Source organism: Acinonyx jubatus, chromosome A3 (genome assembly GCF_027475565.1).
Source record: "Acinonyx jubatus isolate Ajub_Pintada_27869175 chromosome A3, VMU_Ajub_asm_v1.0, whole genome shotgun sequence".
In the NCBI taxonomy this organism is placed as follows: Eukaryota; Metazoa; Chordata; class Mammalia; order Carnivora; family Felidae; genus Acinonyx; species Acinonyx jubatus.
Genome location: NC_069388.1, coordinates 64613349 through 64628934, shown reverse-complemented (window position 1 = coordinate 64628934; position 15586 = coordinate 64613349). Strand labels below are relative to the sequence as shown.

The 15586-nt window shown below is 49.1% G+C and overlaps 1 protein-coding gene across 2 annotated transcripts in view; it reads right to left on the bottom strand.

Annotated features, from left to right (window-relative positions):
• Nucleotides 1-15023, bottom strand: part of EPAS1 (endothelial PAS domain protein 1) — an 83808-nt gene extending 68785 nt beyond the window's left edge. For both annotated transcript variants that reach the window (XM_027072518.2, XM_027072519.2), the window contains exon 1: nt 14440-15023. In XM_027072518.2, the coding sequence (XP_026928319.1) occupies nt 14440-14465 (26 nt within the window). In that variant the 5' untranslated portion in view covers nt 14466-15023. The remainder of the gene's footprint in view (nt 1-14439) is intronic.
• Nucleotides 15024-15586: the final 563 nt, after the last annotated feature.

Below are 15586 nucleotides of genomic sequence, written 5' to 3'. Positions count from 1 at the left end.
ACTGCAGTCAACAGGTAACCATGTTACCAGTTATTAGTTACCAAAAGGTAACGATGTGCTGAATAATTACACTGCTGTGCTTGTTAGTAATGATGCCTTAACGTCTGCACTTTATACTTTCAAAGATCTTTGTAGGGAGATAATGGCTGCAGAAATGATTTTTAAAGTGTAATATACTTTTAACATAAGTGGTTTTATTGAAACTCTAGCTCATTTCAACCTCATGACAGCACTCATAGAAAGCAGTTAGTGTGTCTAATCCCCATCTAGGAGTGAGAAACATTCAGAGAGGTTAAATTACTGGTTTTCGATCACACAAGTCAGAAAGGAATCTAGAACAGTCTTTCAGATTCCTTGAGACTGTTGAGAGCTCCCCTGACCTGCACGTGGAGGCAAGCCCTGCCAGGGACACAAAACAAATGAAGGTGGCCCTGGAGCATTTACAATCTGTTTGGCAACACAATGGCTAAGAAATATGGAATTCTTGGGACACCTGGGTGGCTCAGTCAGTTAAGGGTCCGACTCTTGGTTTTGGCTCAGGTCGGGTCGTGATCTAATGAACTGTGAGATAGAGTCCCACATTGGGCTCTGCACTGACAGCTTGGAGCCTGCTTGGATTCTCTCTCTCTCTCTCTCTCTCTCTCTCTCTCTCTCTGCCCCTCCCCTGCACTCTCTCCAAACAAACAAACACTTAAAAAAAAAAAAAAAGAAATATGGAACTCTTGTGGTCATTCCCTGACGCTAATTTTGGAGGCAAAGAAACTCAAGTGGGTGAAAGTTTGTCCCTTTCCAAAATAAACATGTACCCTGCTGTGGCCCAGAAGATCTAACTCAAGGAGAATTACAGCTGTCGTCATAACCCTTATAAAATCTGAATCCATACAAGGCGATACAGGTGGCCCAGAATCACAAGGCTTATGCTAATCTATGGAAATAGTTTCAAAGGTGCTCGAATGAATGGCTCGGAAAAGACGGGATCAATGTTCATAGTGAGCTCAGACTCCTTTCTGCCAGCATTCTCTTTCCCAAGGCCTGAAGTTGGCCAGAGGCTGTGGTGACCCCACCATCACCAAGAGTGTCCGGGTCCCCTGTCCTCACTGACCTAGGTGGGGAGAACAGTTTGCCAGGAGTTCTGCAGAGGCAACATTGAAATTTTTCAAAAGGAATTTTTACTTTGGAAAGGAAGGGAAAAGAGAAAAAACACAAAGGAATGGATATGCTATGTTCACAGGTTTTAGACCCCAGTGGTGTAGTCACAAATTATCTTGGTTAGGACACCTTCTTTTCCTTCCAAAGGCCTACCTGGAGCTGAGATTAAGTAGACGCCAAACTCAAGCTTCTAGCCCTAGCCAGATTCAAGTAAACACCACTTTCCGGCCAACGGGGGTTCTTAGGATGCCCCAAAGGCAACTTCCTGGGGACTGCCCATGGCCCCAGACAACCCTATATCTGGGCTGCACAGGGCTCTGCAGCTGTCTGTCACCTGCAGTCCCAGATGAGGAAGCCTCCTTCCACCTGCCTCCAGAGGCCCTTCCCTGGGTTCAGGCCCAAGGTTCAGCAGCCTGCACAGAGTAGGTACGGACATGATTACTGAGCACACCGCTGAATAAAGCTATTATGCCAGCGCTGGGTAGCAGTGTCCCAGTTTGACAACCATTTATTGATTACTGAAGGGATAGAAAAGGAATAAGAGATGAAGACATGCGGTTGTCATGATGAGATTAAATCCCAAGCCAAGAGCACTCAGGAGCTACAGGCTCCCTCAAGGTGCCATTGGACAGCATGCGCTGAGGTGACTCTGCTGGTCCTTGGTGTGGGATCCTCTCCAGTGATTTGGGATCTCTGGTCAAAGCTCTGCTCACAAGTGTCCAACCATGACCTCTAGTGCTTCTAAATACCTCCAGGGGAAAGGTTACACCTGCTGGGGGAGCGCAAAAATTTCAGCCACCCTACCCACCAGGTGACTCCAGAAAGATAATGCCTTTTCTTTCTCTTCTGGCAGCATCTGCCCAAGAACATCAGAGCTCAGGCTTTAGGGAGTGGTGTAGGCACACAACAGGAAAGGCAAAGGTCAAGGAACTGCTTGGCTGCAGTTCTCTGCACAAGAAATGCTATTAATGGGTAGAGACTGGCAAGAGGGCTGGTCTGACTTGGATTTGGTGGTCTCTCTTCCTACAAGTAGTGGTGTGTTGAAGGGGCTTTACAATAATCAGACTCAAAGCCCTAGAATCTGGGATGAGAAAGAGCAAGAAGGGACAGAGTAAGAGACTTGATCAAATTGAAGGGGACAAAGACTTTACCACCAAAAACGAGAACACAGGGTAAGGGTCATTGCACCCTCCCTCAGAGCCTGAAGGAAACTATTGTAGCATATGGTAAGCTGACCCCTTTCAGTTCCCGTTTTGTACAACGGGAGGTATTTATGCCCCTGAGTGATGGTATAGTTCTATATATATTTATATATATGTTCCAGTGTGATTTGGATACACTGGCAAATGACCGATTTCCTAAGCAATATGGGGAGACTTTTCAGTCTTGGAAGTCATTCCTATGGAGAACAACCACAGCCTCATCCAGCCATCCTGCCGTGTTCACACGAGAGCCAGGCTCCTGGTTGGAAGATAAAAGAGGTGCCCTGAGCAGCTCTCTCATGTCCCACTAATTCTCAAGAGAGACGTGGGCTGCTCCTGTGGCCCCAAGGCAGTCCAACGATTCTATCACAAGATAACTCAGGACGGACTGTTCCCAAACTTCTCTATACTGGCCCAGGCCTGGTCCTCACCTCCTGTCCGTTAACAGTGCTCTGGATTCAGCTGTGCAAGGAGCCAGCTCACCAGCCCTGACATGCACACCTTGTTTATTCCTGCCTCCTCGCTTAACTTAAGCTGTTCGCTCCAGCTGGAATGTCCCATACCCACATGCCTACCCAAGTTCTACCCAATGTTCAAGACCCAGATCTTAAGGCTCCTCTGTTAAATGGCCCTCTAATAAATGCTAACCATCTCCCTTCCTAACTATTCGCAACACACAAGACCTATTTACTCTTATTCACACTCATTCAATTACTACCAATATTCCACTGTTCGGTCAGTCTTTTATCCGAGCTAGTTTCAACTACCAAACAAGATTGTAAATCTTAAAAAGGGGCCTAGGGTTCCCATCAACATAACCATCTTGCCACGTTTTAAACAAACAATTTTAGGGATTCTTTAACACCAACACTAGACTGTAATTCCCCTGAGTGCAGGTCCATCTAATGGACCTCACTGCATGGCATGCCACCTGAATGTGGTAGGTGACCATAAATGTTTACACACAGACCTCACCACATGCATGGTGGGTGACCAAGGAGAATGGGAAAGTTGATCTGAGCAAAGGTTTCTCCCTGTGTCTCCAACCCTCTGTAACTAAGCACCCAAAATTCCGGTCACAGAATTACTGAGTCTACAAAGAACTACTGGGCACCCAAATGTGGGCCTCTGTTCTGGGTGCTATGGGAAGAAAGAGAAAGGTGACTGCCCCTTGCTCCCCATGGCCCTTTACCCCAAGCACCACCCCACAGACTGGGCACCAGATCCCTCCCCAAATCCCTTTAGTTGGGGAAGGAAGAGGACAGAGGGGAAGGGACCTGCCTCCTCCTCAGGCACCTGGGAGGGCCCTGCCTCCATTAGCTTCACCCTTTCCTAAGGGCTCTCTCCCCGCCACATTTTTAAAAATCAAACCCGAGTAAAACCACAAGTGTAATGCAAAAAAGAAAAAAAAAGGAAAGAAAGAAAAAGAAAAAAGAAAAAGATGATTGGTCCCTGCTCATGAAGGCCTTACCACCTACATGTTTTCAGAGACAGACACACACATGCACACGCACACTCAAAAGCAAGGTGTGAAAGCCTCATACAAATAAAATACAGACGGAAAACCATATAAATACAGGGGTAACCAATGTGCTGCTGATCGGGGAAGGTACCTCAGGGGAGGTGATTCTTCTGAACTGAGAGTTGTGTTCCCTTCTGCACACACTTTCCCATCTGGCCTTTTAAACACTGACACTAAGCTGGAGTACTTTATTGTTTGGCTCGCACTTGCCTTGGTGTATTGGGTGCTCCTGAAGTGAAGTGTTGACATAGTACTAGCCTGAGGTTTGCATTTGATGTAAAATCAGGTATCAGCAAGACCTGCATGTGGTTCCCCCAAGTTTTTCTTTTCCTTTTTCGTTCTTTTTAAAGGAAAATGAGTCCAGGGCTCAAATCTACATGACTGAGAAAAGGAGGGCCCAAGAGGAGGGCTTTCCAAGTGACCCAAGGGACAACAACCACGCAATTCTATGATTTTTGAAAGTTAAGTGTGATTTTAGGGACTCAAAATATGGAAAATATTACAGAACACAGCAGAAAATTTAGACACCCTGGCCCTTAAGCAACACACAATCTAGTTGGAAAGATGAGAACACATGAAATGTCATTAGATAACAAGGAAACAGAATCAGGCAGCCTCTTTAGTAAACATAAGGAAGAGCTACAGTGCGGTGGAGGGGGGTACGGTCCGAGCATGGGAATTACTACAGCAGGCTTTGCTGGAGCCGGAGAACTTGGGCTTGCACTAGGAAAGTGGCGGATATTTGAGTAGAAAGAGCATCCAAGATAGCAGTACTAGGGTGAGGGAATCTAGGTGGGAAGGAGCCTGTGACATGAGGTAAACAAGTCACTAGGGCACGGGGAGGTGGAGGTCTGCATAGCTGGAGCTCAGAAGGCATGTTGGGTGATGGTGGTTGGGGGGAGAGAGCTGGGATGGGGTCCCTTCCACTGCCGTGTAGGCTGCCCTTGGGAAGGAAATTAGGCCAAGGATCCAGGTCTTCTTTCAGACTCTACGCAAGCCAATCCTTCGAGATCTTTAGGAGAAACAGTACAATCCACGACAAAAGAAACCCTTTTCCCACCCTGAAGACTCTCTGTGCTCTGAGGACGTGACAACCCTGCCTAAAACAGGGGCAGTTCAGCACCATGCAAACCTCTGACGGGAGGCTAGGAAAGCTATTTTAGTAGCCAGGCTGCTTCCCAGCCAGTCAGATAGCAGGTAAATGCATGGGGCACCAACTTCCATGGAGCACCATAAGATGCCAGAGAGTGGGGCCCCACAGCGGACTACAATTTCCTGACTTCTTGACTACCCCAAAGGGCCTCGCCTAATGGGAGGGGCACATCAGCTGAGCCAGGACATGCTGAGTACAGGCAAGGAAGCCAAAAAACCAAGAAGGGCCTGGTTCCCATGCCCCACCCACCATTAATTCCCCTAAGTCCCTGGTTTAGAATAAAAGACAGACTCCTGCCGCACAGTGATATGGTTACATTTATAGAAGCGCCTGTCCCTGGCAAAATGTGACCTTCATACTTTTCTTATCTTAATATCTGGGTAAACATTTGTTGTGCAAGCACACAAATAAAGGTTCTAAAGGTGAAATGTGGTGTGTCTGGCAACACCATGCTGCTCCAAACCGAGGCACCAGAAAGCCCTTTTGGCTCTGCAGAGGACTTCTCTCTCCCTTTACCCTGGGCACCAAAATTAGCTTCATCAACCTTAGCCAGTGCTGGAGTGAAAGCTGCCATTCTAAAATAGGATCTGAGGACTCTTGGAAACATGGGAGAGAAATACAAGGGTACAGTGGTTTACAGACACTGAAGAGAAAAATTGCAGTGAAGTGCTCTTTAAACCAAGTGTGTAGGAAATGAGCATTATCAGGATTTACTCCGGAATCTTTATTAGATGGATGATATTCTTCTTGCTCCCTGAAATCCCCACATGGCATATTTTATAAATCCTGATTTACTCCATTATGCACGACTGTTTTCATTCAGAAAAATATTGTAGAGATCACGTTCATAAAATAGTATTTACCGAATGACCTGTGCTTGAACTCAAAAATTTTTCCTTGCAAAGTCATTTTATTTCTAGAATAATCCGCAAAAACATCTGGTGTCCCATTTCCCCATATATTTGATCATCCAGAATTGATTTTTTAAAATTTGTTTTAAAGTTCCTAGGAATGGATCCTCAAACAGCTCCTCATGAGCATAATTTTGCTGTTTCCATGTGGAATCCGTGAACAGAGCCAAGCAACCAATTTTTTTGTGTGTGCTTAAAGCCACTCTTTCCTGCAACTGTGTATGACGTATTTTTCCAGGACAATCTTTCTCAATACTCCAAAGTGCTTCGGCAACAGGAAGTCGTAAAGGTAGGAAGGAGGCCTGTAAATATTTGCTATAATTACTCATTAGTAATGAGAACAGTTACCACTTAAATTTGAGTCACCCCTTTTGTGCTCTTGTCTCTTTATTACCTTATAGCAGGAGCCTTAGGGGTCTAGCCTCACCAAGGGCACCTGGACCCAGTGGTAGATTTCACTGCAGACAGTGTGGTTTGCTCCTGTTAGCAGCTCAATTTCCCAAGTGCAAAGTTAGGATAATGTTTTGCCCTTCCTTCCCCTTGCCCCCAACCCAGGGGCAGTCAGGACCAATATACAACGTGGTTACAATATGAAAAAAAATTTTTTTGAAAATTTTGTATCACAAGTAAAATACGGTATTTGTTAATACAACATCAAGACACAGAGAAAGAGCACTGCGTGGCTAGACAATACAGCACAGTGACTTAAATGACTACCACCAAAAATAACCATATACTTTGACGTATTTTAAAGGATTTATAAAATGCTTCTGAACAGTCTCAGATAGAACCCATGGATCTCTTATGCATAGCAAACCACTGACTCTCCACAAGAGAAAGGAGCCTCAGACTGAAAATAAGACCGAGAGAGTCAACTAAAGTTGTCACAGAGTTGACAAGCTCCTACAGAAACTATAATATTGGCTGTACCCCCAGCAGTTGCAGGAAGCGAACCTGGGGATGGGGACTACCCTCCAGTAGCAGCAGCAGGAGTATAGCACAGTGGAGTCATTTTCCCACTCATATGTTTCTTACACAGCCTAACCCAATAAAATCACTAATCTGCCAAGATTTCTAGAACCTCTCAGGTTTGACTTTTTTTTTTTTTTTAATCGGAGGGTGCCATGGAAAGGGAAGTCACCAGAGGAATATAAGAAGAGAGTTCTAACAATCCATTTCATGGCTTTGTAGAATTGGAAAAATGCCCGATGGGTGTGTGGCAGATCAATACACATTTTTAACGGGGTCCTTTTCCTTACTCATGAACCACCCTTTCTGAAATACCTTCCCATGTGAGAAAAGAAACTGCTTCTCAGAGTCATTATCTTGCACAGAAGTTACTTGTAACTTTAAAACTGAAGAATTTTCCCAAATTAAGGGGGAAATGTGTGCCTCCTGGGAACACGTGAAGCCTCTGGTGGCCATGCCACGTAATCAGTGTTGCTGATGTACAAGTGGCCCCTGGGAAGGGCCCAAGGCAGTCAAACAAACCAGTATTTCTAGAGAAACTAGAAAAAAAGAAAAAGGCCACCTAGAAATAGATGACGTTCTGACCCATTCTGCACCTGCCTCCTTGGCTCCGGAGATCTCAAAGGGCCCCACCGCTCTTCCTGACTCCATACTTGCAGACCAGTCTGTGGCTTTCAATACCAGACAACTGGCAACACATTACACCCAGACTCTGCTTGAAAATCATAGATGCTGTGAGTAGCACACACCCACGCATGACCTACCACACATACGGTGATGTGCAACTGCCAGTAGGATTTGCTTCTCTCTGTGTGATGGTATGTGTTGGTACACTTATAGTTTACAGCATGACGAAAACTCAAGAAACCCGTCTAGGCCCACAGTACAGAAGCCAATGGTGTGACGGCTACGAAAAAGCTCAGGGCTCCTCAGAGAAAGGGCTCTAGAAAAACGCAATGTATTATTATTGCAACGGTCATAGCTATTCTTTATTCCCCCCATCCATTCTTTCCTTCCTGTCCTTGCAGTTTCAAAAGATCAAAAGAGCCAGAGGAAGTCTTGTGCATCTTGATTTGGAGATGGTTCTTCAGAAGCCACAGAGGAAAACTTCTAACAGGTTCTTCTGCACAATGGGGTCTGAAGGCTAAAGTAATTATTGAAGTCTTGCCACCAGTTAAGGGTGGGAGGTGGAAAGCTTTGAACTTGTTGGGGGCAGTAGAGAACCACCTCCTATCAGAGCTGAGGAAAACGCACGAAAAGTAAGAATTTCCAGGACTTCCACGTCTACCCTTCAGATCTTCAATCCCTGTCTGTGTATGAGGTTCAATCCAGCGATGAGTCACAAAAAAGTAATTGTAATAATTATAAATACAGCAGCAAAAGCAGTTATCATCTAGAGAGTACTTACCACGTATCAGGCATGGTATTAGATAGCTTCGAAAAGGTAAGGGGGAATGGAGCCCCAGTTCAGAATATAGACTCTGGAGATTATCTGCCCAGTTCAAATCCCACTCCCACCCATGTGACCTCTGGCAGTCACCTTCCTACACTTCAGCTTTCCCATCGGTGAAATGGGGATAATAACAGGGCTTATTTAACGGGGTTGTTCGGAGGATTAAAAGAGTTAATCCATGTAAAGTTCTGAGAACAGAGCCTGCCCTAATAAGACTAAAATGTTCAGGTTTTATGGTTTTGTCCTACTGCATATATGATTTCTATTAAGGACACACATTCTTACTACATAAAAGGACCTCCAAATAACTGTTTGAGGATGATGGAAAATGTGAGGACACATTTTCACGGGTGTTTTAAGAAGCATTAAGAAAATGAGTCACACCAGAGCTAACCCTGTGCCGCACACTCAGCTCCCGTTCCTTCCATCACCAAAAGCAGACATGTAGCTGGATACACAGGACAGCCAGGTACAGGTAAGGTTAAGGTGCACCACAAAATCTCTACTAGATTACACATACCAAAGCCCTCTCCTATTTGCAACCGGGGAGAGACACTGGCAGTAAATGTAGGAACTGTCTGGGACCTGAACAGAAAGATCCTGAAATGGAAGGCAGTCACCGAATCAGACACTGAAGAACAAGGGCTTGCCTTTTTCAGATCCTAGAACCTTTTAAAGGCTATTGAGAGCTGAACAGACTTTCATCCTGGGGGGGGGGGGGAGGCATATATACATAGTATCTTGCACCCAATTTCAGAAGCTCATAGACCATCCCCTGAAGCCTACTCACAAAGCCCATGTTAAGAAGTTCCCTCTCTCTCAAGGAGCACCTGGGTGGCTCAGTCGGTTAGGAGTCTGACTTCAGCTCAGGTCATGATCTCTCGGTTTGTGGGTTTGAGCTCCACATCGGGCTCTGTGCTGACAGCTCAGAGCCTGGAGCCTGCTTTGGATTCTGTGTCTCCCTCTCTCTGTTCCTCCCCCACTTGTGCTCTGTGTCTCTGTCTCTCAGAAATAAACATTAAAAAAAAAAAAAAAAAAGAAGCTCCCTCTGTCTTCTTGGCCTTCTTGAAGTCACAGCTGTCTACACTGTTATCCTCAGAGAGAGAGGGACCACAACCTCTATCCCCATCACTCCCAGGGCCCTGCTAGAGACCCCTTCCCATGCCCCTCACCCAAAAGTTCTAAAGAACAGCAAACACACATCTTAGGGGCCTTTCTGTCCATAGTATGGAAGTATACAACAGGAAATACTCCTGAATCCTCCATTTTCTCTTTACTCTCATTACCCCCAACACGGACTACCCCCGTTTGACCCTACCAGAGTCAGTCTCCATGCTGGTGATCAGCGTCTGCCTGTACGATTCCAGGAAAAACTATGAACCAACTCTCCTACCCACAAACCCACACAATACCTTTCAATAACTGCGTGCTTATGTGTATGGTTATGAGCTTCTTTTCTTTAGCTTCAAAAGATTTGATCTCAACCAAAAAGTTACATGTAAGCTGCTACCTAACTATATTTTTAGGTAAACCTCCTTATGTGTCCTCCTCCCCTCACCAATCAAACTAAACAACTTGAAGGACCATATCCCCTATTTCTTAGTCTCTTGTTTAGCATTTTCTCCAGGTACAGGTGTCCAACACTCGTTTGTTGTCTTAGGGATTTACATCATGGTGTGAACAGCAGAGTCGGTTTCCATCAGGAGAGATGACATCATGGTCCGGGGTGGTGGGGGGGGGGGAGGGTGGCGGGGGGGGGCAGGGAGGGCTCTGGTGAGCCAACATTGGTAACTTCACAATATTGGCAAACACCCGACCAGGTGAACTATCGGTGATGGGCAGTACTGAAAGCAAAAGGGAAGATTCATTAGGCTAAAATGAAAAGGAAAAGTCATGTTGGTAGGAGACAGAACTGGGGAAAAGCCAATAAAAGCAAATAGGACTGGATAGGTTTCTTAAAAAGTGAAAAAGCCTAAATCTTGAGACAAGTAATGATGGCAAGTATTTTCAAATGTATGGGGCTAAAATCCTGGAGCACTAAACATTATCTAATTGGTTCCTTCTTTCTGTAAACATTTTATAGAATAAATTCCTACAAAGTTGAGGATCACCCTACACAGGCACACACGCGGGCACACACACACATGTGTACACACAGACTGATTTACATTCCAAGTGAATTAAACACTTTAGTACCACCAACTCCATACAGGAATCAATCTAGTAGCTGCTTGAATGTGTCTCCTGACAGGGGGCTCACTACTTCACAATGCAATCTGCCCTACTGTGGAACAGTCCTTGCACTGGTTTTGTTTAATGAGGTCCACATATAAGTAAATTTTCTTCTAAGTGAAATAAAGGGAGAGCACTAAAACAACTGAATTCATACTTCCTCAAGTTTATAGACAATGGAACCAGGCTTCCTATTTTGCAAAAAGCAAACAGAACTGCTCCTGCTGCAGCTTGGAGTCTCTTATAATTATCTAGAAGAACAAATCTCCTTTCTACAAGGTTCAGTGATTTGGCGGGGGTAGGGGAGAGGGCACTGTAATCCCTTGGAAATCATCCTCACTGTTTAGAGGCATTTCAGGGCAGGGGATACTATTTGGTCAACAATAGGAAAATACATCATTAATGAAAGTAATGAACCAGGGTTCTGATTCTTACCAGCACTAACTTTCCTTGTGACTGGAATAGTCACTTAACTTCTCTGGGCCTCAGTACTAGATGATTTCCATGACTCCTCATAAAATGATCGTTAAGCCCCTCTTCAGCAACACTGAAAAAAACCTGAGCCACAGCATTCTTTTTGAACTTTGTGAAAGCTGTATGAATTAAATTTTAAATGCCTCAACCTAATGTGTTAAACCAACTCCGTATCATCTCTGCATGGTCATGCAGTGGACAGACATAATCAAATGATAAAGAAAGATTTATAGGAAATATACTTAAATTGAGAAAAAGTGCCTAGCAATAATATCCCCATCAGAATTGGGAAAAGATGGGCTTTGCGTTTATTTCAGCAGAGGAACAACTAACTCCAGCCGGCAGGGGGATGGGGAGGTAGTTTGAAAACTTCTGGTCCAGATGTCTCCAACTCCGTCCCACTACTGGCCCTGCACTAAGTGACCTATGCATTCCAGAAAGGTGCTCTGAGCTGGGTCTGGCTTTGGGGTAGACTTTGCTCCCTGATTATCCAAAGATCTCATTTACATTTACCTGAACCACTGTCCAAATCCCCACATTGCTAAGGATTTCCAAACTCTTCTCTCCCAGGGAAGGGACTCAGGAATGGTTTTATCAGGAGGTGAGACACTTTCTAGCTCTTCAGAGAATCAGGAACCTTAACTAATGAGACCCCCACTTGCTCAAGATAGACTGATACAGAAAGGGGAGTGCAGTACCCTTACCAAACTTCGGCTTCTGACCTCTGAAATCAATGGGAATGCCCACTACCACCCAAAAAGAGCACTTTGATACCCATTCTGGAGGCCAGCCAGCCAACCTTTAGAAAGCAAACTCTTTACTATTAAACATTAACATATCCATGGAGGCATAAACGTTTTTGGAACAAAATAATCCCGCCCACTTCTTGAAGGGCTGTTGTTAGAAGGAACATTGCAAAAGCTCTGTGCCTCTTGAATTTGGGGTAAGAAATGGTTCTGTTGAACCAGAAGATTACAAAATCTTAAGAACCCATGTGCAGAATCATCATCCTGAGAGCCCCCTGGGCAGGCATCACTTGTGAGGCACGTATGGAAAGCTAAGAACAGACACTTAGATGTAACTAAGACAGTAACTAAGACAGTATCTTTGAATGTATTGGTTCACATGCTTTAATTACACCTTGGTCCCGCAAGGAGCCTGCAGCGAACAAACAGAGCCGGGCAGGAAAAGTAAATATATCTCAAAACAACCCAACAGGAATTGGACAAGCCCTCGTGGGGCTCTGGAAGGTGAGGGGCATGCTGTGTATGCTGCCAGTCTGGGACGCAAAAATCAAAGCAAGCCACAGAGGGCAGACACACTGGGCTCGGTCACCAGCTCTGCTCCTCAGCCCCAAGGGGGCCTTCAAGGCGACTTCGCACGCGATCCCCACAGCAGTTCTCACACCCGCCGCAGTTCGGGAGAGTTAATTGGAGTCTGTTTATCCACTTTCTTTCCTTCTATTCCAGCTCTCTCCATCTCTAACCAAGGAGGTAATACAGCCAGGCTTATCGAAGTAATTATTTCCCCTACTCCCAAGTTTCTTGCAATTATTAAAATACGTAACACAAGGACCCAGGCGCTGAGCCGCGGGGAGAAACTGACATTTCACACATCTGTCAAGATTACCATCAGGCCCCACCTCCGCGATTGCGACCTTCCCGATAGGCATCACAGTTGTAAAATGTACCTACCATAAGTTCCCTCGCCGGCTCCGGAGCCCAGAGCGCGCTCATAAGAGCGGACTACAACCTCGTTTTTTGGTTGTTCAGTCGTTAGTATTGGCATCATGACGATGCAGGCTGGGTTGGTTTTACAAAATACGTCTGAAGAGATCTTAAGGTCTCTTGCTTTGCCGCCGTCAAAAGACACAGGACCCCAGAGAAGCTGCGAGGCCCTGGGGACCCAGCGCGGCCGGGCCCACGCTCCCTCACCCGTGTCAGGCCGGGGGGGCGCCACAGTGACGCGGGAGGGGGAGCCAGGCTCAGTCCCCTCCCCCGGCGATCCGGGAGCGCCGGCCCGGGCGCCCTGCCAGAACGCGCGCGATTCGCTCCCGGTTATCAAATCCTTATCGGTGCCCCGAGGTGGGAACCGCCGCTTGACCGAAAGATGCACTGTTTCTGGCGCAGGTCCCACAGTGGAACTCAGAACAAGAGCAAATCAATCCCGGAACTGAGCTCTCCCGGGCCTCGGTTCGGGGTCAGTCACCCCCTCCCTTCGCGGCTCCGTTCCCCCATCTCCGCACCACCGCCCCGCAGCCCTGCAGCTTATCTGACCCGGCTCTGACCACAAGTTCGATTCGGTTCCCCCAAACCCAGCCCCGCCAAGCCGCCGCCGAGGGCAGGGCTGCAAGCGCCAGCCCACCGGGCAGCCCCAGAGGAGGAGACCCTGAGCAGTTGGGGTCTAGGTGGCCGGCCTCGCTCCATTGCTGGAGGCGAGGCCGTGCCCACGCCGTGCGGCCGCGCCGCGCGCTCCCACCCCCGCCCGGAGAGGGCCGGGCGGGGAGCGGCTGGGAGGGGGCGGGAAAGCAGTGAGAGTTGGCCGGAGTTGCCTCTCACCCAGAGCCGAAGAGCTAACGAGGGCAGACGCGCAGATCGTGGCTGCCCTTCTCTGTCCTCTTGAGGGAGAGACACCAGGACCTGCCGGGGTCACCCGGTGTCGCCATTCCCTCCTCGCACACCAACACACCTGCCCCCCGCGAAGCAACCTGGCCCACCACCCACTCCTCTCCGGAGTCAAGGTGCGGGACCGGTAAGGGCGTTTCTCCAGGCTCCAATAAGGTCTGTAAACCCAGAGTTGGGGGGGGGCCCTTTGCTGCGTACTGGCCCTTCCGCGGGGGCGCGTCCCAGAGCCGCGCTCCGCTTCCGGCCCCTGGCTAGTTTGGGGCGCAGTACGAAAATAGCTCACTTGCAAGAACCCGAGGGGTCCGAAGGAAAAGAAGACGAGTGGATGGTGCCCCACATGCAAGACCTGAGAAGGTCGAAAGTTGACCTAAGTCGAGTCAACCCAGAAACATTTCAACATGCTGGCCACATGAGTTCGGTGCGGGGACTGGAGCGGCGGCGATCTGGGAAGGTTCTGCGCCCCAGAGCCCCTCCGACCTCCAGGGCCATCTCCCTGGGCCTCCTGGCTTCGTCGCGCGCTCAGATTCGTGATTCCTTCGGGCCACAGAACCCTCCCCTGCGAAGCCGCAGCCCCGAGTCCGCGTCCAGGGACGGGGCACCTGCTCTCCCTCTCAAACCCCTCCAAACCGATCCTCGGGCCTCAAAGACCTCTCCGCACTTCTCTCCTAGCCGCTCTTGGTCGTGCCGACCCCGCGCAGCCTGGCCATCCCGCTCCAACCAGGTCCCTCGCCGGCTCGGACGCCTGCTTACCTTTTCTTCTCCTTGTCAGTTGTCATTGTCGCCGTGGTGCTCTGAGACGCCGGACACCTGGGCTCCGTGGCCGGTGGGGATTGCAGGCGCCGCCTTCGCTGTGGCCCTCGCCAACTCCTCGCGGCCGGGGCCGGTGTTAAAGGTCCCAGGTGCTCACAGGTCCCGGGCGCCCCGCACGGTCAGGTGGAAGTTTGCGGGAGGCTGGGTAGGTGCGGGGGAGGAGGGTGGAGAAAGGTGACTGGGAGGAACCTGCACAGGGAGGCGGGGTCGGGAAAAGGAGTGGGAGGAGGCTGTCAAATCCAAAAAGAGGGCAGAGAGAGCGGGACCGAAGTTCCTTTTTCCCACGAAGAAGAGTCACTTTTCTGGGTTTTCAAAAAAAAAAAAAAAAAAAAAAGAAAAGAGAGAAGAAAAAGTGGCTGCAACGATGGGAGTTGGAAGAGTCCAGGGCCCGGCAGGCGCGTACGCGGAGATGACCGTACAGTCTCAGGACACTGCCGAGGATTGTACAGCCTCCTCAGGCTAGAGCTGTGTTGGGTGCAGGGACTGTGTCGCGGACCGCTCTCGAATGTCCGGCTCCCGCGGCCGCCCGCCCACTTTAAAAACTCCTACGGCCGCGCGGGGGAGGGCGCTGGGGGCGCGGACGCGGGCGCCGGGGGGGGCGGGGGCGGGCGTGCGCCGGCAGGCCCCGCCCCCGCCCACCCCGCCCGCGCAGCGCCGCGCGCCCGGGCAGCCCACTGCGTCCCGGCCAATGGGGAGGCGCGGCCGCAGCCTCTGCCCTGACCCCGGCCCGCCCCCTGCCCCCGCGCTCCCGGCCCCGCTGCGGCCCGCCCGCCCCGCCTCCTCCCTTCGCAGTTTCAGAAGTTGTTTATGAGGTCGCGGGGTGGCGGGTGGCAAGGTGGGACTCCGCACCGGGCAGGCGCAGCTTAAGTGGGGCTAACCGGCAGCGAGAAGTCGGTCTCCGGGAGTGCTGCGAGCACCGGGAGCGCCCCTTTGCACCGGTGTCCTTCCACCTCCGCCATACCTTTGGGTCTAGGGCAGGACCGCGAGTTCAGAGGGTCCCGCGCTCTGCCGGGCCTCGCAGAGCCGCTCCTAAGTGCTGCGCTCCTGCTTCCCTCGCCCTGCTGCCTGGTCCCCTGGCCCGATGGGG